The sequence below is a fragment of the Mobula birostris genome, chromosome 9 (assembly GCF_030028105.1).
Source record: "Mobula birostris isolate sMobBir1 chromosome 9, sMobBir1.hap1, whole genome shotgun sequence".
Classification (NCBI taxonomy): domain Eukaryota; kingdom Metazoa; phylum Chordata; class Chondrichthyes; order Myliobatiformes; family Myliobatidae; genus Mobula; species Mobula birostris.
In genome coordinates this window covers 8,185,530-8,210,079 of record NC_092378.1, presented here as the reverse complement: position 1 = coordinate 8,210,079, position 24,550 = coordinate 8,185,530, and the positions used below count along the sequence as shown (strand labels likewise).

Here is a 24,550-nt window from a genome sequence, read left to right as displayed (position 1 = left end):
TTTTTATCATTATTTGATCAGATTAAAGGTTTGTTTACTAAATGGTCACCAATGTTTTTGTCATTGATTGGTCGGATCAACGCTGTTAAGATGATTATTTTACCTAAGTTTCTATATTTATTTCAAGCACTGCCAATTTTTATTCCGAAATCTTTTTTTTGATAATGTTGATTCAAAAATTTCCTCATACATAATGGCAGAATAAAAATCCTAGACCAGGTAAAAGGTACTTACAGAAGCCCAAAAAGGAGGGTGGCTTAGCATTGCCAAACTTTAGATTCTACTGTTGGGCGATTAATGTTCCTTATTTAAAATTTTGGACATGGAATTGGGACACAGTTTCAAGTCCACAATGGGTTAATCTTGAATGTAATTCTATTTCAGGATTTTCACTGGGTTCTATTCTAGGGACCCTGCTTCCTTTTGACTTTTCTAAATTGGACAAACAAGTGGATAACCCAATAGTTAAATATACTCTTCGAATATGGTTTCAGTTTCAAAAATTTTTTGGAATGAATCAATTTATCTTAGCAAACCCTATTGTGTCCGACTTTCATTTTCATCCCTCTTTTTTTTGGATCAAGCCTATCTGGTCTGGAAAACAAAATGTATAATATGTTTTTTTATTTTTAGATAATTGTTTTATGTCTTTTGAACAATTATCTAATAAATATAATTTACCTAGATCCCATTTTTTTTTTAGATATTTACAGATTAGAAACTTTTTAAATACTGTTCTTACTAACTTTCCGATTTCATATTCTACTGATATAGTGGAAAAAATTTTGGATTTAAATCTTTTTCAGAAAGGTTCAATAGCAATTATTTATAATATGATAATGAAAATAAATCCAGATGTTTTGAATACAATTAAGAATGATTGGGAAAGGGAACTTCAGCTTACTTACCTACTGAGAAATGGCAAAAAATTTTCCAACTAGTTAACTCTTCCTGTATATGTGCTAAACATGCGTTGATACAGTTTAAAGTTGTACACAGGGCTCAGGTGTCTAAGGATAAATTAGCTCGTTGTTACTCTCATATAAACCCTGTATGTGATAGATGTCATTCTGAGATAGCCTCATTAATTCATATGTTTTGGTCTTGCCCTTTATTGAAGAAATATTGGGATGATATTTTTGATATTATTTCAACTGTCTTGAATATTGATTTACAACCTCATCCTATTACTGCCATCTTTGGTTTACCAATGATTGAAAAACATCATTTGACCTCTTCAGCTTGTCCGATGATTGTTTTTGTTACTCTAATGGCTAGAAGATCTATACTATTGAATTGGAAAGAGATTAATCCTCCTACCACATTTCATTGGTTTTCTCAAGCTATGTCTAGTTTAAATCTAGAAAAAATTAGAAGTTTCATTTATGACCCATCTATTAAACTTGATGAGACTTGGAGACCATTTATTCAATATTTCCACATGATGTAATTTGACCCTTTCCAAATCTATTTTGTGATTTCGATATATGGGGAGAGGAGCGGAAGTGGCCACACTATTGGTTCTATCTGAGGTATCATAATAGCCCTTCCTTTTTCTTTTTCTTTTCCTTAGTTTTCTTTTAGTTTGGGTAGATTAGTTTTTTTTCCCAAGGGGATATATATATATATTTTTATTTTTATGTTTTTTAGTGATATTTTTGTATTTTATGTATACTTTTTATATATTCTATTGCTAATTTGTGAGATTTTGGGAGGTTTATTAACTATGTGTTACCTGACTATATACTTTTATAGCAATCATTATTAATTAATACAATCCCAGTTGCTCTGTACTTATTTTTTGTAATGTGTATGATGCTGAAATTAATAAAAAGATTGAAAAAGAAAGTAGGTACATTGTAAATATGGAATTGTCCTTTGATCTTCAGCATGTAAAATGTCATGTAGTGTTGGGTCAAACAGGCTTCTTCCTCAGAAGGGGTCTCAACATGATGCCTGCTGCTGATTTTTGTTGAAAAGAAAGTCCTGCATCCACTAGCTTCAGGTCTCCCTGGTGACTTTGTTCACATTACAACAGCAGGCATCCCACCCTGCAAAAACACATTTCAGGGAGGTAGCACCATCAATTTGTGGGAGACTTCCGGGAGAGGTGGGATGTCTGCAATAGAGTAACTCCTTAGCAGCTGGCCAGCTAGTTTAAATAACGTTAGCTACGCTAATGAACGAATGACACCTGTTAAACTCACCTCAACATGTCTTTTACAGTCTTAACCCACCATGGGCAATAGAAAAGTCACTGTTGCAAACAGTGCAGCGAGCAACACTGTCATTATTTTGACCCCTATTAGGCAGGGATACACTTTAGTGTAGTCTGGGGTGACGTACGATTTATATTTTGTTTTTTGGAACACTCTCCCATGGCGCGCGCACTCTCTCTCTCTTGCTTTCGCTTGCTTTCTCTCGCTCTCGTGGTCACTCGCGCTTTCTGGCTCGCTCGCTCTGGCTTGCTTTCTCGCGCTCTCTCTCTTTCGCTTGCTTGCTCTCTCTCCTGGTCGCTCTCGCACTTTCCCTTTTGCTTTCCCTCTCACGCTCTCTGGCTCGCTCTCAAAAAAATTGATTTCCGTGATATTGTATATAATTTGCAGGCATCAGGGAGCCACTATTAATATGCGGGAGACTCCCGGAACTTCCGGGAGAGGTGGGATGTCTGCAAGAGTGGATTTCCTAACTCTACTGTTGCTGATCCTATGCAGAGTGGAGTTCAGGCTTTTCACTGAATTAGAAAGCAGAAAAACTCATTATTCAGTAACTGAGCATCTAAAGCTACTTTCTAAATTCTGAAGATTTACACTCAGTGGCCATTTTATTTGGTACACCTGCTCGTTAATGAAAATATCTAATCAGCCAATCATGTGGCAGCAACCCCATGCATAAAAGCATGCCGACATGGTCAGAAGTTTTAAGTTGTTGTTCAGACCAAACATCAGAATGGGGAAGAAATATGATCTAAGTAACTTTGACTGTGGAATGATTGATCGTTCCAGAAGGGGTGGCTTGAGTATCTCAGAAGCTGCCGATCTCCTGGGATTTTCATGCACAACAGTTTCCAGAGGTTACACAGAATGGTGTGAAAAAAAATCCAGTGAGTGGCAGTTCTGTGGCAACAATACCACACTGTTAATGAAAGAGGTCAGGGGTGAATGGCCAGCCTGGATCAAACTGACAGGAGAGTTACAGTAACTTTACAACAGTGGTATGCAGATGAACACCTCTGAGTGCACACCATGTTGAACCTGTCCTGGACCCACCAGGCTAAAGCAGCAGAAGGCCACATAGGTCTTCTGTGCCTATTAAAGTGGCCACTGAGTGTAGATCTGTGAACTTGAGCATGGAGCTGAGAGCTCTTCATTACCTTAAATATGTTGGCCAGTGGACATGCTAGTGAGCAGACCTCTGCATCACACGCCACTTGTACACATTAGGAAGCCTTGCGTTGCCATACAGATTGATATGGAATATAACTTGCTGCTGTCAGCTTACATTGACACTTGGTCTAGTACCAAATCATAAAGTCCAAAGTAGATTTTATCAAAGTACATATATGTCACCATATATAACCCTGAGATAAATTTTCTTGTGGCATACTCAACAGATCTATAGAATATTAATTACTATGGAATTAGTGAAAGGCTGCCTAATGAGGGCATTCAGCTGGTGTGCAGAAGACGACAAATTGTGCAAGTGCAAAAAGAAGAAACAATAATAAATAAATAAGCAATAAATATCAGGAACATGAGATGAAGCGTCCTTGAAAGTGAGTCCCTAGGTTGTGGGAAAATTTCAGTGATGGGACAAGTGAAGTTGAGAAAAGTTATCCCCTTTGGTTGAGGGTTAGCAACTGTCCCTGAAGCTGGTGGTGTGGGTCCGAGTCTTCTGTACCTTCTTTAGAACATAGAACATAGAATAGTACAGCACATTACAGGCCCTTTGGCCCACAATGTTGTGCCGACCCCTCAAACCCTGCCTCCCATATAAGCCCCCACCTTAGATTCCTCCATATACCTGTCTAGTAGTCTCTTAAACTTCACGAGTGTACCTGCCTCCACCACTGACTCAGGCAGTGCATTCCACGCACCAACCACTCTCTGAGTAAAAAAACCTTCCTCTAATATTCCCCTTGAACTTCCCACCCCTTACCTTAAAGCCATGTCCTCTTGTATTGAGCAGTGGTGCCCTGGGGAAGAGGCGCTGGCTATCCACTCTATTCCTCTTATGCTCTTGTACACCTCTATCATGTCTCCTCTCATCCTCCTTCTCTCCAAAGAGTAAAGCCCTAGCTCCCTTAATCTCTGATCATAATGCATACTCTCTAAACCAGACAGCATCCTGGTAAATCTCCTCTGTACCCTTTCCAATGCTTCCACATCCTTCCTATAGTGAGGTGACCGGAACTGGACACAGTACTCCAAGTGTGGCCTAACCAGAGTTTTATAGAGCTGCATCATTACATCGCGACTCTTAAACTCTATCCCTCGACTTATGAAAGCTAACACCCCATAAGCTTTCTTAACTACCCTATCCACCTGTGAGGCAACTTTCAGGGATCTGTGGCATGTACCCCGAGATCCCTCTGCTCCTCCACACTACCAAGTATCCTGCCATTTACTTTGTACTCTGCCTTGGAGTTTGTCCTTCCAAAGTGTACCACCTCACACTTCTCTGGGTTGAACTCCATCTGCCACTTCTCAGCCCACTTCTGCATCCTATCAATGTCTCTCTGCAACCTTTGACAATCCTCTACACTATCTACAACACCACCAACCTTTGTGTCGTCTGCAAATTTGCCAACCCACCCTTCTACCCCCACATCCAGGTCGTTAATAAAAATCACGAAAAATAGAGGTCCCAGAACAGATCCTTGTGGGGCACCACTAGTCGCAATCCTCCAATCTGAATGTACTCCCTCCACCACCACCCTCTGCCTTCTGCAGGCAAGCCAATTCTGAATCCACCTGGCCAAACTCCCCTGGATCCCATGCCTTCTAACTTTCTGAATAAGCCTACTGTGTGGAAACTTGTCAAATGCCTTACTAAAATCCATATAGATCACATCCACTGCACTACCCTCATCTATATGCCTGGTCACCTCCTCAAAGAACTCTATCAGGCTTGTTAGACACGATCTGCCCTTCACAAAGCCATGCTGACTGTCCCTGATCAGACCATGATTCTCTAAGTGCCTATAGATCCTATCTCTAAGAATCTTTTCCAACAGCTTTCCCACCACAGACGTAAGGCTCACTGGTCTATAATTACCCGGACTATCCCTACTACCTTGTTTGAACAAGGGAACAACATTCGCCTCCCTCCAATCCTCCGGTACCATTCCCGTGGACAACGAGGACATAAAGATCCTAGCCAGAGGCTCAGCAATCTCTTCTCTCGCCTCGTGGAGCAGCCTGGGGAATATTCCGTCAGGCCCCGGGGACTTACCCATCCTAATGTATTTTAACAACTCCAACACCTCCTCTCCCTTAATATTAGCATGCTCCAGAACATCAACCTCACTCATATTGTCCTCACCATCATCAAGTTCCCTCTCATTGGTGAATACCGAAGAGGAGTATTCATTGAGGACCTCGCTCACTTCCACAGCCTCCAAGCTCATCTTCCCACCTTTATCTCTAATCGGTCCTACCTTCACTCCTGTCATCCTTTTTTTCTTCACAGAATTGAAGAATGTCTTGGGGTTTTCCTTTACCCTACTCGCCAAGGCCTTCTCATGCCCCCTTCTTGCTCTTCTCAGCCCCTTCTTAAGCTCCTTTCTTGCTTCCCTATATTCCTCAACAGACCCATCTGATCCTTGCTTCCTAAACCTCATGTATGCTGCCTTCTTCCACCTGACTAGATTTTCCACCTCACTCGTCACCCATGGTTCCTTCACCCTACCATTCTTTATCTTCCTCACTGGGACAAATTTATCCCTAACATCCCGCAAGAGATCTCTAAACATCGACCACATGTCTATAGTACATTTCCCTGCAAAAACATCATCCCAATTTACATCCACAAGTTCTAGCCTTATAGCCTCATAATTTGCCTTTCCCCAGTTAAAAATTTTCCTGACCTCTTTGATTCTATCCTTTTCCATGATAATTATAAAGGCCAGGGAGCGGTGGTCACTGTCCCCCAGATGCTCACCCACTGAGAGATCTGTGACCTGACCCGGTTCATTACCTAGTACTAGATCTAGTATGGCATTCCCCCTGGTCGGCCTGTCCACATACTGTGACAGGAATCCATCCTGGACACACTTAACAAATTCTGCCCCATCTAAACCCTTGGAACTATTTTTACACCTTTCCAAAATCTGCCTCCCAATCTGCTCCTCTGTATCTCTGCTGCTACCAGGGGGCCTATAGAATACCCCCAGTAGAGTAACTGCTCCCTTCCTGTTCCTGACTTCCACCCATATTGACTCAAAAGAGGATCCTGCTACATTACCCACCCTTTCTGTAGCTGTAATAGTATCCCTGACCAGTAATGCCACCCCTCCTCCCCTTTTTCCGCCCTCTCTATCCCTTTTAAAGCACTGAAATCCAGGAATATTGAGAATCCATTCCTGCCCTGGTGCCAGCCAAGTCTCTGTAATGGCCACTACATCATAATTCCACGTATGTATCCAAGCTCTCAGTTCATCAACTTTGTTCCTGATTCTTCTTGTATTGAGGTACACACATTTCAGCCCTTCTACCTTACTGTCTTTACACCGTTTATTCTGCTTCTCTTTCCTCAAAGCCTCTCTGTATGTTAGATCTGGCTTTACTCCATGCACTTCTTTCACTGCTCTATCGCTCTGGGTCCCATCCCCCTCGCAAATTAGTTTAAACCCTCCCGAACCATGCTAGCAAACCTACCTGCAAGGATATTGCTCCCCCTCGAGTTCAGGTGCAACCCATCCAATCTGTACAGGTCCCACCTTCCCCAGAAGAGATCCCAATGATCTAAAAATCTAAAACCCTGCTCCCTGCACCAACTCCTCAGCCACGCATTCAACTGCCATCTCCTCCAATTCTTACCATCTCTGTCACGTAGCACTGGCAGCAATCCTGAGAACGTCACCCTTGAGGTCATGTTCTTCAGCCTTCTGCCTAATTCCCGAAACTCACACTTCAGGACCTCGTCCCTCTTCCTGCCTATGTCGTTGGTCCCAACATGTATCACGACTTCTGGTTGCTTTCCCTCTCGTACCAGGATGTCGTGCACCCGGTCAGAGACATCCCGGACCCTGGCACCCGGGAGGCAACAAACCATGCGGGTGTCCGTCTCACGTCCACAAAATCTCCTGTCTGCTCCCCTGACTATACAGTCTCCAATGACGACAGCTCTCCTCTTCTCCATCCCACCCTTCTGCACCACAGGGTCAGACTCAGTGCCGGAGGCCCTGCCACCGTGGCTCACACCTGGTCGGTCGTCCCCGCCAACAGTATCCAGGATGGTAAACTTATTATTCAGGGGAATGGTTACAGGGGTGCTCTGCACTACTTGTCTGCTCACCTTCGCTTTCCCCCCTCTGACTGTCACCCAACGACCTGCTTCCGACAGCCTAGGTGTGACTACCTCCCTATAGCTCTCATCTATGACTGCCTCATTCTCCCTTATGAGTTGAAGGTCATCCAGCTGCTGCTCCAGATTCCTTACACGGTCTTCCAGATCGCCCAGCCGTATGCACTTCTGGCAGATGTGACTCTGCGGGAGAGGGGTGTTCCCCCAAGACTGCCACACTTCACATGAGAGGCACATCACCGTCTCAGGAGACATTGTAAAAACTAACTGCGAGCTAGCTTGTCCTCCACCTCTTCTTGTCAAAGCATCTCAAGTCAAAGCCTCAAAGCTCCCCTCCTTCACTGGCCCACTCACTCACTTACTAATGACAGCAGTGAGAAGAGACCCATGTTCTGGGTGGTGAGGGTCGATGGTGATGGATGCTGCTTTCCTGAGACGGCGTTTCATGTAGATGTGCTCAATGGTTGGAAGGGCTTTAACCGTAATGGAGTGGGCTGTATCTGCTCCCTTGCAGTAGATAGTAGTTTTAGTTTGTGCTTCATATCCATGGAGCAAAATTGTTCATTGTGTGGTCTGAACTTTTAACCAGTAGAAATTTACAGTTCACTAAACAGAATAAGAAAAAGGTTTGTCATTGACAAACATTATGAAATTTGTTGATGTGTGCCCACATTTCAGAGCAGGCAAAACAAATTATTATAAGTTACAATAAAGAGAAATAAAAATAATGCAAAAGAGGAATCGTAAAGTTCACAGATTGTTCAGAAATCTGATGGGAGAGGTCACCTATGACTGTGTTCCTGTACATGATTCTAACTCCATAAACTAGTTCGCAGACGACACCACGGTGGTTGGTCTGATCAGAGGGGATAACGAGACAGCCTACAGGGACAAGGTCCAGCACCTGGTCCCATGGTGTGCCGACAACAACCTGGCCCTTAACACCCAGAAGACCAAGGAGATCATTGTGGACTTCAGGCATGCTAGGAGCCACACTCACGTCCCCATCTACATCAACGGAGCTGTAGTGGAACGTGTATCAAGCTTCAAATTCCTTGGTGTCCAGATTTCCGAGGATCTCACCTAGTCCCTGAACTCCTGATCAAAAAGGCGCAACAGCACCTTTATTTCCTGCAGAGCATCAAGAAAGCTCACCTCTGTCCCAGGATACTGACGGACTTTTACTGCTGTACCATTGAGAGCATACTCACCAACTGCATCTCAGTGTGGTATGGCAATTTTCCCGTATCGGACCGCAAGGCATTCCAGCAGGTGGTGAAAACTGCCCAGCGGATTATCGGCACCCAGTTGCCCACCATTGAGAACATCTACCATAAATGCTGCCTGGGCAGGGCGAAAAGCATTATCAAGGATGCATCTCACCCTAACCATGGACTTTTTACTCTCCCATCTGGTAGGCGCTACAGGAGCCTCCGCTCCTGCACCAGCAGGCTCAGGAAGAGCTTCTTCCCTGAGGCTGTGACCCTGCCGAATCTCACATCACAGCGCTGAGCAGTATTGCACCCATATTGTACTGTCTCAGTACTTTTATATTTGTGTGCTGTAGCATTTACTTTTTATTCTCAGTTATTTTGTAAATAACAGTATTCTTTGCATTTCTGGTCAGATGCTAACTGCATTTCATTGGCTTTGTATCTGTACTCGGCACAATGACAATAAGGTTGAATCTAATCTAGTCTAAGAAACTGTTTCTGAAAAGTTGAGTGCCAGTCTGCAGGCTCCTCTGCTTCCTGATTGGTACATCCCAGATGGTGACGGCTTTTAATGAAGGATGCTGCCTTCTTGAGGCACGTCATTGGAAGATATCCTCAACCTAGCTCTATAGATGCAGCTCTATAAAACGCTGGTTAGGCCACACTTGGAGTACTGTGTCCAGTTCTGGTCATCTCACTATAGGAAGGATGTGGATGCATTGGAAAGGGTACAGAGGAGATTTACCAGGATGCTGCCTGGTTTAGAAAGTATGCATTATGATCAGAGATTAAGGGAGCTAGGGCTTTACTCTTTGGAGAGGAGGAAGATGAGAGGAGACATGATAAAGGTGTACAAGATAATAAGAGGAATAGATAGAGTGGATAGCCAGCGCCTCTTCCCCAGGGCACCACTGCTCAATACAAGAGGACATGGCTTTAAGGTAAGGGGTGGGAAGTTCAAGGGGGATATTAGAGGAAGGTTTTTTACTCAGAGTGGTTGGTGCGTGGAATGCACTGCCTGAGTCAGTGGTGGAGGCAGATACACTAGTGAAGTTTAAGAGACTACTAGACAGGTATATGGAGGAATTTAAGGTGGGGGCTTCTATGGGAGGCAGGGTTTGAGGGTCAGCACAACATTGTGGGCCGAAGGGCCTGTACTGTGCTGTACTATTCTATGTAACTTGTGCCTGTGATGGAGCTGTCTGGGCCTACAAGCCTCTGCAACCTCTTGTCCATCTTGCAGATTGATGCCGCCATACTAGGCAGGGTTTCAACCAGATAGAATGCTCTCCATGGTACATTTGTAGAAATTTGTGACTCTTTGATGACAGCGACACACTATGCTCTACAGTACAGCACCAGGGTTCAATTCCATCCGCTGCCTGAAAGGAGGTAGTACGCTTTTCTTGTGACCACGTGGGTTTCCTTTGGGTTCTCCGATTCCTCTCACAGCCCAAAGACCTACCATTTGGTAGGTTAATTGGTTAATGTAAATGGTCTTGTGATTAGGCTAGGATTAAATTGGGGGCTGCTGTCGGTGCAGCTCGAGGGGCCAGAAGGGCCTGTTTTGCACTGTACCTCAATAACTTTTAAAAAAAAAACACAAAATCTCCTCAAACTCGTTCTGAAGTATAGCTACTAGTATGGCTTTAGTTATGATGTATCAGCCTAAACCATGCACAGCACTGGATCAGATGTCATGCTAAGAATCAGGAAAGTGCTGTCAATGTTTCATTTAAGAATTAAAATGTTGACACATGCAAAAAAAAAAGCGCGAATGTTGATGAGTAATTTGGAAAAATGAATAAAACTTACATTTTTCAAAACAAGTAATTATCTTCCTGGAGCTTTAGATAGTAAAATTATGCTGGAATTGGAAAAAGATCAGAGAAAATGCTTCCAGGAGCAGGCAAAAGCAATGATATATGTGATGAATGTTACATATAGTGTTTGGATTGCATTTGCACATGAATGTTACTCTGATTTTTATATTATCCAACATTCTCTTTCACTTTCTAGTTCTTCATCGGACTGCTCCTTATTCTGGTCATTCAGATAGCTGCTGGTGTTTTAGGTGTGATGTATCAACCACAGGTAATATTTTCTGTATGCTTATTTCAGAAAAGTAATCGTACTCAGAATAAATCCCAGTTTGATGTAGTAAGGGTTAATTAAATATTTGGTATATTGTTTTTCCAGACTGAATCAACATTAAAGAAAAAGTTTGAAGAGTTAGTTCCCCTGGATAATCAACCAGAGGATGTCAAGAAAGACGTAGCTGCATTGCAGGAAACGGTAAACCTGTTCCTAAATTTGCCGTAGTTCTTTTCTAAAGAAAATCATTTTATAGGTAAATTTCAAATATGTTTTGGGTGGTGGGGTGGAGATACATCTCTACCAAAGGAGGTGTAAGGTGCTCTTTCCTTCTGCTAGCCTGGAGGTCACCCTTGGACAGGGTGTAGCACCTGCTTAGACTCTTTCCCCCCCCCCCCCACCCGGATCAGAGTCACGTGAAACCATGGGAACAGATGGTGGATGGCCGTATGAGCAGCCGGTGCATATCTCACGCCCTGGTTATGTGATCACTGACGCCAGGCAGACAATCCCTGAAGAGTATTGATAATGGCTGGGGTCACCCATCTTCAAAAGACTCTGCCCAGAAGAAGGTAATGGCAAAGCACTTCTGTAGAAAAACTTGCCAAGAACAATCACTTGTTTATTTATTTATCGACGTACAGCACTGAATAGGCCTTTCCAGCCCTTCAACCTGTGCCTCGCAGCGATCCCCCAGTTCACTCCTAGCCTAATCACAGGACAATTTACAATGACCAATTAACTTACCAACCAGTACGTCTTTGGACTCTGGGAGGAAACTGGGGCACCTGGAGGAAACCCACACAGCCACATGGAGAACATACAAACTCCTTACAGGCAATTGCAGGAATTGAACCCGGGTCGCTGGGACTGTGCTGCCCTACTCTCTTACTGTCTTGGATAAGATGTTTCCGCATCTCCTACCAGAAGGCAGGAGGTCCCATCTGGGATGGGATGGGTCTTTAATGATGTTATGTGCGCACTGGTCGTAACTCTTTTCCATAGATGTTGCCTGGCCTGCTGAGTTCCTCCAGCACTTTGTGTGTGTTTCTCTGGATTTCCAGCATCTGCAGACTTTTTGTGTTTGTGCATAAAATACTGTATGTCCTTTGATCTGTTCTCGAACAATATTCCTGACAAAGGTTGAAGCATTTGTTTTTATTTTCTATATTTCTTTTTACAGTATAAATGTTGTGGTCTTCTGAAAGGCTACCAAGATTGGACAACTATTCCTCCATCCTGCAACTGCAAAGACAAGGATGAAAATGAGTGCACTCAGGCAGGTGGCAGACAGGTTTGGGCCAAGGTAAATCAACTGTTGCCTTCATTTTGAGCAGTAGAGAAGCTCAGCTTGTAGTTATGTGCGAAACATGTATGCATGTTGCAGCTTACTTGCGAAGTTTGGCTGCTTCCGTGAAGTGCCCCAGGTTGGGAGCCCTTGGTCTAATGCAGGATTTCCCCTGCCAATCCAATGGAGGGAGGGTATAAGGTGATTGGAGGAAAGTATAGAAGGGATGTCAGAGGCTAGATATTTTTAACAGGGAGCGTGGTGAGTGCATGGAATTCCCTGCTAGAGGTGGTGGTAGAGGCAGATATATTAGGGCAGGAGTTCTATGGCTTTTTATGCCATAGACCTCTACCATTAACTGAGGGGTTGCGAACCCCTGCAATGGGGTCAGTTAAGAAACTCTTAGATGAGACACATAGATGATAGAATATTGAGACACAACTGGAGTGGAAGCAAGGAATCCTCAATGATAAGACCATAAAATCTAGGAACAGAATTAGGCCATTTGGCCCATTGAGTTTGCTACGCCATTTCATCATGGCTGATCCATTTCCCCTCAGCCCCAATCTCCTGCCTTCTCCCCGTAACCCTTCATGCCCTGACTATTCAAGGTTCTATCCACCTCTGCCTTAAATATACTAATGACTTTGCCTCCACAGGCGCCTGTGATAACAAATTCCACAGATTCACCACTCTCTGGCTAAAGAAATTCCTTCTCTTCTCCATTCTAAATGGACGTCCCTCTATTCTGAAGCTGTGTCCTCTCACCTGCCATAGGAAACATCCTGTCCAAATCCACTCTGTCGAGGCCTTTCAACCTTTGATAGGCTTCAGTGAGATGCCCCCCTCATTCTTCTGAATATCAGTGAGTTCAGACGCAGAGCCATCAAACACTTCTCGTATGACAAGCCTTTCAACCCCAGAATCATTTTCGTGAACCTCCTTTGAACCCTCTCCAATGTCAGCACATCCTTTCTTCGAAAAGGGGCCCAAAACTGCTCACAATACTCCCAAGTGGGGCCTCACCTGTGCCTTATAAAGCACTGTCATAGTGATCTCGATTTAGTCAGTGTGCGTTCACTTTTTGTCTGGAGTAATGTAGTCAGGAGAAGAAACTGACTGTGATATTTTTCCTTTCTGGACTGGGATATTACTAAGCCCAACTGAATTCTGAGAGATAATCAACAATTTATTATGAACCTCCTCCAAACCTTTCTTGGATAAGGGGCCCTGAACTCACAACACTCCAAAGGAGCCCTCACCAATGCCTTATAGAGCCTTAAGATTATATTCTTGCTTTTATATTTTAATCCTCTCTATAGTAACGCTAACATTGCATTTGCTTTCCTCACTACCGACTCAACCTGGAAATTAACCTACACGAGGGCCCCTGATTCCCTTTGCACCTCCTATTTCTGAATTTTCTCACCATTTAGAAAACAGTCTATGCTTTTATTTCTTCTGCCACTTGCATCATACACTGTGGTGCTCTCTTCAGTTACCTGATGAGGTAACCATAGCCTTTGGCTAGGTTCGACCCTTAACTACTATACTCTCCAGCTGACAGGTCAGCAGTGGCAGCCAGGTCACTGCCCATCTGCTGCTGACTTCCAGCTCAACTCCTCTCATCTGCTCTGCATTCTATTTGCCACTTCTGTCCTTCTGTGGCCTTGCTGCTTCCTCCACACTACTTGCCTCTACACCTATCTTCACATCATCTACAAACTTGGCCACAAAACCGTCATTTGCGTCATCCACATCAAAAGGTCAAAGGTCCAATTTAATGTCAGAGAAATGTATACAATGTACGTCCTGAAATGCGTTTTCTTCGCGAACATCCATGGAAACAGTGAAGTGCCCCAAAGAATGAACAACAGTTGAACATGGGAACCCCAAAGTCCTCCCCCCACCCCAGCTCCCACCTCCTGCGAGTAAGCAGCAGCAAGCAACAATCCCCCCTCCCCCCCCAGCAAAAAAAAAGTGCACCCGCTACCGAGCGCAAGCGTGAGCTAGGCAGCAGCCAGGACACAGACTTGCAGTTACCCCAAAGACTTCACATTTCATCCGGCATTCGACAACCCACAGGTTCTCTCTCTCTCCCTAATAAGGGAGAGGGAGGTGTCCCCCATTTTCACAGTGAGCGGGAGACATAACAACAACCTGCTGGTTTACGATGTTAAAAAGTCTGTTTCATCGCTCTTTATGAGCTCTGTGCTTGAAGATCGCAAAGATCTTGGGTCTTCGAGCCCACAGCGAAAGATTTTCTGGCCTACCTGGTGATACATGAGTCTCCTGCCATGACACCAACCCTCAATCCAGCCGTCTCCAGAGCCCAGAGATCTTAGGCTTCCGAATTTGAGCAGGACTCTCAGGCCGGACCCTTGACATGCCGAACAACAACGGCCGGTCCTGAAACCCTGAGAACGGGTCCCATTCCCACAAAGAACTGAAGTCTGCGTGCAATTTCAGGTCAGGGTCTTCAAAAGAACCCTGAAGGGGATAAATAAGGGTATTAAAGATGGAAATAGAGCTGCTTCCGAAGATGTAAGCAAAGGGGTCGCTGTTTAACGCCATCTTAATTCTGCCTCCAACTTTGTATAATGTAAAAAGAAGCAATCCCAATACTTAAGGCAAGATTTTCCCTTGAGGAAACCATGCTGACTATTGCCTATTTCATCATATGCATCCAAGTACCCTGAGACCTCATCCTTACTAATCGACCCAACATCTTCCCATCCACTGAGGTTAGACTAACTGGCCTGTAATTTCCTCTCTTTTGCCTCACTCCCTTCTTGAAGAGCGGAGTGATATTTGTAATTTTCCACTCCTCTGGAACCATGCCAGAATCCATTAATTCCTGAAAGATCATTACTAATGCCTCCACAGTCTCTTCCTTAAGAACTCAGGAGTAGACTATCTGGTCTAGGTGATTTATCTATCTTCAGACCTTTCAGTTTCTGAAGGACCTTCTCCTTAGTAATGACAGCCTCACTCACTTCTGCAGCCTCTTGAACCTCTGGCATACTGCTAGTGTTTTTCACAGTGCAGACTGATGCAAAATACTTAATTCAGTTCGTCTGCCATTTCCTTGTCTACCTTTTCAGTACTACCTCTCCAGTATAATTTTCTAGTGGTCTGATATCTACTCTCGCATCTCTTCTATTCTTTATATACCTGAAGAAACTCTTGGTGTCCCCTTTAATATAATTAGCTAGCTTACCTTCATATTCTATCTTTTTAAGTTCTCTTCTGTTGGTTTTTAAAAGTCTCCCAGTCTATTAACTTGCCAATATTTTTTTTCTCTATTATATGCCCTCTCGTTGGCTTTTATGCTGGCTTTGATTTCTCTTGTCAGCCACGGTTGTGTCTTCTTGCCTTTAGAATACTACTACTTTGGGATGTATCTATCCTGCGTGTTGTGAATTGCTCCCAGAAGCTCCAGCCATTGCTGCTCATGCCTGCTTGGGTTCCGTTCTAACTGATTTTGGCCAGCTCTTCTCTTCTGTAATTCCACTGTATACTGGCAAATAAGGTTGTTATAACCACTGGTGGTAATGGAGACAAGGTCCCACTACCTAATAAATGCTCCCAATGGTATGCGCCTCAAATAGCCTCTGACAACCAGTCCAATCCCTGCCCTTCACATGTTGCTTAACTTCTAATCCCGGTGGAACCATTTCTACCGACAGGAGAAGGGTAAAACCATAGGATCATTAGGTATTGGAGCAGAATTAGGCTGTCCAGCCCATTGAGTTCACTCTACCATTCCATCATGGCTGATTCTGGATCCCACTCAAACCCATACAGCTGCCTTCTCGCCATATCTTCGATGCCCTGACTGATCAGAAAAAGATCAACGTCTGGTTTAAGTATACCCAATGACTTGGCCTCCACCACAGTCTGTGGCATAGGTTTCCACAGAAACACCACTCTCCGGCTAAAAAAAAAAAATTCCTCCTTACCTCTGTTCTAAAAGGTCACCCCTCAACTTTGAGGCTGTGCACCCCATTTCTGGATACCCCACCACAGGAAACATCCTCTGCACATCCACCTTATCTGGTCCTTCCAACATTCTGTAGTTTCAGTGAGATACCCACGCATTCTTCTAAATTCCGGGAAGTACAGGCTGAAAGCTGCCAAACGCTCCTCATATGTTAATCCCTTGATTCCTGGAATCATCCTCGTGAACCTCCTCGGGACTCTCTCCAATGCCAACACATCCTTTCTGAGATATGGGGCCTAGAACTGTTGACATTACTCCAAGTGTGACCTGACTAATGTCTTATAAGGCTTCAGCATTATCTCTTTGCTTTCATATTCTATTCCCCTTGAAATAAATGCCAACACTGCATTTACCTTCTTTACTACAGACTCAACCTGTGAATTAACCTTCTGGGAGTCTTGCATGAGGCCTCCTAAGTCCCTTCGCACCTCTGATGTTAGAGTGTTCTCCTCATTTAGATAATAGTCTGCACTATTATTCCTTATCAAAATACATTATTGTACATTTCCCAACACTGTATTCCATCTGCCACTTTTTTGCCCATTCTTCCAATTTGTCTTCTACCTTAAACTCTCTAATCAATTCGGTTCATTACACAGCGCCCAATCCAGAATAGCTGATCACTTAGCAGGCTCAACCACAAGCTGCTCTAAAAAGCCATCTTGTCGAAATTCTACAAATTCCCGCTCTTGGGATCCAGCACCAACCTGATTTTCCCAATCTACCTGCATATTGAAATCCCCCATTACTGTCGTAACATTGCCCTTTTGGCATAGATTTTCTGTCTCCTGTTGTAATATGTGAGTCACATCATTGCAGAGAATATTGTGAAAAACAAAAATACATCCAGTGGGTGTAAACACCTTGTTAATGAGAGAATTCAGAGGAGAATTGTCAGACTGGTTCACAGTCCCTGTAGCAATTGGTCCGGTTTATTCCGTTTTCAAGATGGGGACCAAATTCAGGAATCGGGTACAAAGAGACTTGGGAGTCCTAGTGCAGGATTCCCGAAAGATGACCTTGCTGGTTAGATCATAAGACATAGGAGTAGAATTAGGCCATTCAGCCCATCGAGTCTGCTCTGCCATTCCATCATGGCTGATCCCAGATCCCATTCAACCCCGTACACCTGCCTTCTCACCATATCCTTTGATGCCCTGACCAATCTGGAGCCCATCACCTTCTGCCTTAAATATACCCACAGACTTGGCCACCAGCGCAGTCTGTGGCAAAGCGTTGGACAGATTCATTACTCTCCGGCTAAAAGAAATTCCTCCTTAGCTCTGTTCTAAACGGTTGCCACTCAGTTTCGAGGGGGTGCCCTCTAGTTCTGGATACCCTCAATGTAGGAAACATCCTCTACACATCCACCCTATCTAGTCCTTTCAGTAGGTTTCAATGAGATAGCCCCACATTCCTAAATTCCAGTGAGTACAGGCCTAAAGATGTCGAGCGCTCCTCATATGTTAGCCCCTTCATTCCTGGAATCATCTGTGAACCTCCACTGGATTCCCTGCAATGACAACACATCCTTTGAGATGTGGGGCCCAAAACTATTGGCAATTGTCCAACTGCAGCCCGATGTGTCTTAGAAAGCCTCAGCATTATCTCCTTGCTTTTATATTCTACTCCCCTTGAAATAAATGCCAACATTGCATTTACCGCCTTTACCACAGACTCAGCCTGCAAATTAATCTTCTGGGAGCCTTGCACGAGGACTCCTATGACCTCCTGCACCTCTGATGTTTGAAATTTTTCCCCATTTAGATAATAGTCCACAATATTGTTCCTTTTATCAAAATGCATTATCATACGTTTCCCAACACTGTATTCCATCTGCCACTCTTTTGCCCATTCTTCCAACTTGTCTGTCCTGCTGCAATCACATGGCTTCTTCAGCACTAACTACCCCTCCACCTATCTTCGTATCATCTGCAAACTTTGCCATAAAGCCATCAATTCCATTGTTTAAATCATTGCCAAACAATGTGAAAAATTGTGCTTCCAATACTGACCCCTGAGGAACACCACTAGTCACCGGCAGCCAACCAGAAAAGGCCCCTTTTATTCCCACTCGCTGCCTCCTGCCTGTCGGCCATTCATCTATCCATGCTGGTATCTTTCTGTAACGCCATAGGATTTTATCATCTTAAGGTTCATTCGGTGGTTAGGAAGACAAACACAATGTTAGCATTAATTTCAAGAGGATTAGAATATAAAAGCAAGGATGTAATGTTGAGGCTTTAATAGGCATTGGTGAGGCCTCACTTCGAGTATTGTGAGCAATATTTATATTTAAGAAAGGATGTGCTGGCATTGGAGAGGTCTGGGGGAGCTTCACGAGAACAATTTCAAGAATGATTGGGTTAATGTATGAGAGCATTTGAGCAGAATCAATGGGCTTGAATAGCCTAACTCTACTCCTGTGTTTTATGGTTTGTTAATTGATTGAGTTCAAATCCCATCCAACATTAATTCTTGTGTTTTGTTTACCCTCAACCCCTTCCAGTCATGCACTGCTAAGCTGGCAAGTGCCTTGCAAAAAAATCTTGTTATAGTAGCTGGTGTTGCCTTTGGGCTGGCAGTGATCGAGGTAGGTAAAATTTGTGTACTTTTTTTTAAAAAAGTATTTAAAAAGTTCTCAGGACATTATTTTCTAATGTTAAATCTGCTCTGATTTTCTGCAGCTTCTTGGGCTAATCTTCTCCATGATCCTGTACTGCCAAATCAACAAATGAGAAAGGACTCTTCCCACAGCTAGAGTTGTTCAGTGCAAATGTATAATGCTGCGTCTTCTGACATGTAAATTATAGCCAAACTTAAATTTTTATTTCCAATCAGTTTAATTCAACTTTTGAAATGTAGTTCAGTCACACTCCATCTCCTGACTTCGTGCAGGTACTTGTGTAGTTAATGCCAGCTGATTAGTAGTGTTCCAGTTTAAAGTTGTCTGTGTTAATATACAGTAGAAGAATAGGGTTGTCTTAATATTAGGAAGGTGACGGCGTGCTTAATCTCCCAAGCAATGCCACTTCAAATCAAGTAAAACAAAACTTACCAAAAGTAATTGACCAAATGATAGGGACCATTATATTGAACACTTACTGACCATTACACCACTGGCGTTTAAGGCAGCAATGAAGGTCCTCCATCTCTGATGGTGTTCATGGCTTCCTTCAGCATCCTAGTAGCTTCCTCTCAGTTTTCACTACTGTCAGTCATGCAAGTCCCGGGTGGAGACTCAGGAATACCGTCACACTCAGATGTAAAGGATCCTCCATTGCTGTTTCCGTAACAATTTTGTTTTATCAGTCAGGGTTGTTAGCCCTGAGCTGAACTCCTGAACCTGGAGACTAGTCGACCAGTGGACGGTTCTTAGTCTGACCTCTACCCTTTGACCTTTTTGGCATGAGTGACCCTACCAATAACCAAGGCAAAAAGCCCTGACTCCAGCCAACATAGCTCTCCAGGTCATTGAGGCACATAAGCCTCCAACCCCTACGACAAAGTGTGGCCCTCTTGGAGCATCACATTGAAGTTGGGGTGTAATTGACCAACGACTGAAGTAGAGGGTAACAGCACCCTCTTTTATCTGGAAAGGGACTGATTGTGTGAAGATAGGCAGACTGTACACTAGGTACAATGTTAACAGACCCATTTTCACCCCCACTGACTTGAAACAGTGAAGCCGTTCAGTTTATTGGAGCTACAGACTTGGGTTAATGTTGACCTGGATTCTGCAGCAAGAAGTATAGATGGGCTACACAACACATATTAACTGAAGAAGTCAGTTGGACAAATCCCAGTGTCTGCATATACAAAAACCATGAAATTATCATTTGATTTGCCTGACTCTTTAGCTACTGCCTTTCTGAGGTGTTCCTCATTGAAATACAAAAATGATCAGAGTAGCTGAGAGAGACTAGTGTAGAAATTGCAAGCGCCCTGGCAGAAATATTTAAAATGTCCTTAGCCATAGGTGTGGTGCCGGAGGATTGGAGGGTAGCTCATGTTGTTCCGTTGTTTAAAAAGGCTCCAAAAGTAAACCAGGTAATTACAGGCCGGTGAGCCTGACATCAGTAGTAGGTAAATTATTGGAAGGTGTTCTGAGAGATTGGATATTCAAGTATTTGGACAGCCAAGGGCTGATTAAGGATAGTCAGCATGGCTTTGTGCATGGTAGATCATGTTTAACGAATCTTGTAGAGTTTTTCGAGGAGGCTACCAAGAAAGTAGATGGAGGAAAGGCTGTGGATGTTGTCTACATGGACTTTAGTAAGGCCTTTGACAAGGTCCCACATGGGAGGTTAGTTCAAAAGGTTCAGACACTAAGTATCCATGGAGAGGTTGTAAACTGGATTCGAAATTGGCTGTGTGGGAGAAGACAGAGAGTGGTAGTGGATGATTGCCTCTCAGACTGGAGGCCTGTGACTAGTGGTGTGCCTCAAGGATCTGTGCTGGGACCATTGTTGTTTGTTGAATATATCAATGATGTAGATGGTAATGTGGTAAATTGGATCAGCAAGTTATGATGAGGTTATATAAGACATTGGTGAGGCCAAATTTGGAGTATTGTGTGCAGTTCTGGTCACCTAACTATTGGCAGGACATCAGTAAGATTGAAAGAGCACAGAGAAGATTTACTAGGATGTTGCTGGATCTTCAGAAGTTGAGTTACAGGGAAAGATTGAACAGGTTAGGACTTTATTCCTTGGAGTATAGAAGAATGAGGGGGGATTTGATAGAAGTTTACAAAATTATGAGGGGTATAGACAGAGTAAATGCAAGTAGACTCTTTCCACTTAGAGTAGGAGAGAGAAATACGAGAGGCCACGGCTTTAGGGTGAAAGGGGAAAGGTTTAGGGGGAGCATTAGGGGGAACTTCTTCACTCAGAGTGATGGGAGTGTGGAATGAGCTGCCATCTGACGTGGTAAATGCGGGCTCACTCTTAAGTTTTAAGAATAAATTGGATCAATACATGGATGGGAGAGGTCTGGAGGGTTATGGACTGGGTGCAGGTCAATGGGACTAGCAGAATAAAGTTTTGGCACAGACTAGAAGAGCCAAATGGCCTGTTTTCTGTGCTGTAGTGTTCTATGGTTCTAGCTGGTGATAATTTCTCTCTGAAGGTGTCAGATGTATGTAAGTCTTGTGCATTCACATGTAGACAACTTTTTACATTTAAGTCTTAAAACTTTTTAAATTTCAAATGTGGAATCTTGTTCCTTAATTACTGGAGATTTCAAAATATAACATGATATTACATCATGATTTTATATTGAGTTAACTACTCGAACCTACAATTTGTTTCAAACCAAGTGTATCAATAAAGTTTTTTTTTATTCTTATTTAGTAGGCTAAGTGCTGAAACAATGTGCAGATTGTATTCCTGGTCAGTGATCATGTGCGTGGGGTTACCTGAAACTAAATGGTATCTGAAACAATATTTTTTGCGGGTATCTCTCTAATTAAATGGTCATTGAATTAGTGTTTTAAAAAATACTTCATGTTGGGAAATTGCTAATAACATTTGATAGTTTCTTGTGTATTTGTTAAACAAAAATCATCTTTTGAAAAAGTTTGGGTAATTTGGGAAAGATAACTGCTTTTCGGTTTTAGACCTAACAACAAGGAAATTTCATCTCGGGTATTGTGTTTATTTGGTTCCTGACCAAGTAGGTGTTATGACATGATAACAAAACCCTGTTTAATAATGAATCCAATATTTAGGCACTAATGGGTTGAAATGTATGGTAATGCAAACACAGACGGTCTCCAGATATAAATTGGTTCTGGCTGTTTAATTGTACGGGTTCTTTGGAGACTGTTGCGTTCTACAGGTAATTTGGGTTATGCATGTAATTTAAATGGGCTTGTAATCTCAAACTGAAGTTAACACACTTGCTTTACATTGTGTTTATATGAATAAAAAGTTAATATTTCTGAGCGAGTTCTGCTATATGTGAAATTTAAAAGTGTGTGTTGCTTTTTATTCTGGTATAATATGCTGAATGGAATGACCAACAACTCTGATAGAGGCAGATGCCAAGTTTTTAAGCTCAACAGTGGGAGGTGGTGCTTTAGCACTGCTGGCCCACCACCTCGAAGGAGTCTTGATCATAAGCGGGCCAAAACTCCTGAAGACAGGTGGCAGATCAACTGATGATCCCACTGGTGATAGCACAGGACAATTAACATCTTAGTCCACGTGTATTTTTTTTAACTCTTTAACTGCCATTTGAAAGATACAGTAGTCATAGGGAAATAGGGTTCAGCAGGGAAACAGGCCCTTCAGCCCATCTAGTCCATGCTGAAACCATGTAAATTGCCTACTTCCATCGACCTGCACCATCCTCCCTATCCCTACTATCCGTGTACCTATCCAAACTTCCCCTAAACTTTGAAATTGAGCTCGTATGCACCATTTGTGCTGGCAGCTCATTCCACTCTCTCATGACCCTCTGAGAGAAGACGTTTCTCCTCATGTTCCACTTAAACATTTCACTTTTCACCCCTAACCCATGACCTCTGGTTGTAGCCCCCACCTAACCTCGTGGGAAAAGTCCGCTTGCATTTACCCTATCTATACCCCTCATAATTTTGAATACCTCTATCAAATCTTCTCTCAGTCTTCTATATCCTAAGGAATACAGTCCCAACCTATTTAGTCTTTCCTTGTATCTCGGTTCTTCAGACCCAGCAACATCCTTGTAAACTTTCTCTGTATTCTTTCAACCTTGTTTACATCTTTCCTGTACGTAGGTGACCAAAACTGCACATATTACTCTGAATTAGGCCTCACCAACGTCTTTTACAACTACATCATCACATTCCAACTCCTGTATTCAATATATTAATCTATGAATGGCAATATGCCAAAAGCTTTCTTTATGACCCTATCTATCTGTGACGCTACTTTCAACGTATTATGGACCTGTATTTCTAGATCTCTTTGTTCTACACACTTCTTAGTGCTCTACTGTTGACTGTGTAAGACCAACCCTGGTTGGTTACTACTGAAGTACAAAACCTTGCACTGTCTGCATTAAATTCCATCTGCCATTTTTCAGCCCATTTTTCCAGCTGATGCAGATCCTTCTGCAAGCCATGATAGCCTTCCTCACTGTCCACTACAACACCGATCTTGGTGCCATCTGTAAATTTGCTGATCTAGTTAACCATATCATCATCCAGATCATTGATATAGATGACAAACAACAAAGGACCCAGCACCGCCCTGCAGTATACCACTAGTCACAGGCTCCATTCAAGGAGGCAACCATTTATTACCACTCCAACTTCTCCCACAAAGCCAATGTCTAATCCAATTTACTACCTCATCATCAATACCGAGTGACTGAACCTTCTTGATCCCATGCGGGACCTTGTCAAATGTCTTGCTAAAGTCCATATAGGCAACATCCACTTTCCTATTAACTTTCTTGAAAAACTCTATAACGGTTAGACATGACCTATCATGCATGAAGCCATGCTAACTATCCTTAATCAGTTCATGTCTATACAGATACTGTATATCTGCTCCATTAGCTGTGTGGTTTTTACCTTAAAATCAATGTTTTTTTTCATCTGGTAAAGTGTTCCTGAGTCTTTCCTGTGTTTATTTCTACTTGATTAATTAAGTTGGGGTGTTTAGATAGATAGATATACGTTATTGATCCTGAGGGAAATTGGGTTTCGTTACAGCCGCACCAACCAAGAATAGAGCGTAAATATAGCAATAGAAAAACCACAAACAATCAAACAACAATATGCAAACTATGCCAGATGGAAATAAGTCCAGGACCAGCCTATTGGCTCAGGGTGTCTGACCCTCCATGGGAAGAGCTGCAAAGTTCGATGGCCACAGGCAGGAACAACCTCCTGTGACACCCAGTGTTGTATCTCAGTGGAATATGGCTGGAGTCCAACAGCAAAAAGTTCAATATCCGGTCTACAAACACGTTCCTCGATCGTAATATGACCCGGATTGCACCATCCGTTGTTAACCAGAACAGTAAGACCCCAACACCTTTATGCTTACCGCTCTCAGTGCACTTCCAGTCAGCCCGAACGGTCTAGAAGCCATCCATGGAGAAGTTTTGATCGGGTATGTCCTCGTGCAGCCCGGTTCCAGTGAAACACATAACACTGCACTCCCGAAATGTTCTCTGACGCCTGGCTAGTGCCGTCAACTTGTCCATTTTATTACCCACCGAACTCCTCTTCTCCATAAGTCTCTGTTGTCTTGACCCAGTCCTCTTTCCTCGTCTTTGTGATTTTCCTCTGCATCCTCTGTGTGTTTTCCTCCGGATTTCAGCGGGGGTGTCCGCCACTTTGCTCACTAAACTGGCCGGCATAAGCACAATCAGCTGGTCCCTGGAATAGACAATGCGACCATACTGCTGCCCGGCTAATTTAAGAAC

The 24,550-nt window shown here is 43.2% G+C and overlaps 1 protein-coding gene across 1 annotated transcript in view; it reads left to right on the top strand.

Annotated features, from left to right (window-relative positions):
- The window catches only part of LOC140202522 (tetraspanin-8-like), a 53,780-nt gene extending 31,703 nt beyond the window's left edge, over positions 1-22,077 (top strand). The window contains exons 4-8 of the mRNA XM_072267468.1: positions 10,761-10,835; positions 10,941-11,036; positions 12,019-12,141; positions 18,636-18,719; positions 18,814-22,077. Coding sequence (XP_072123569.1) covers positions 10,761-10,835; positions 10,941-11,036; positions 12,019-12,141; positions 18,636-18,719; positions 18,814-18,864 — 429 coding nt within the window. The 3' untranslated portion in view covers positions 18,865-22,077. The remainder of the gene's footprint in view (positions 1-10,760; positions 10,836-10,940; positions 11,037-12,018; positions 12,142-18,635; positions 18,720-18,813) is intronic.
- The last annotated feature ends 2,473 nt before the right edge of the window (positions 22,078-24,550 follow it).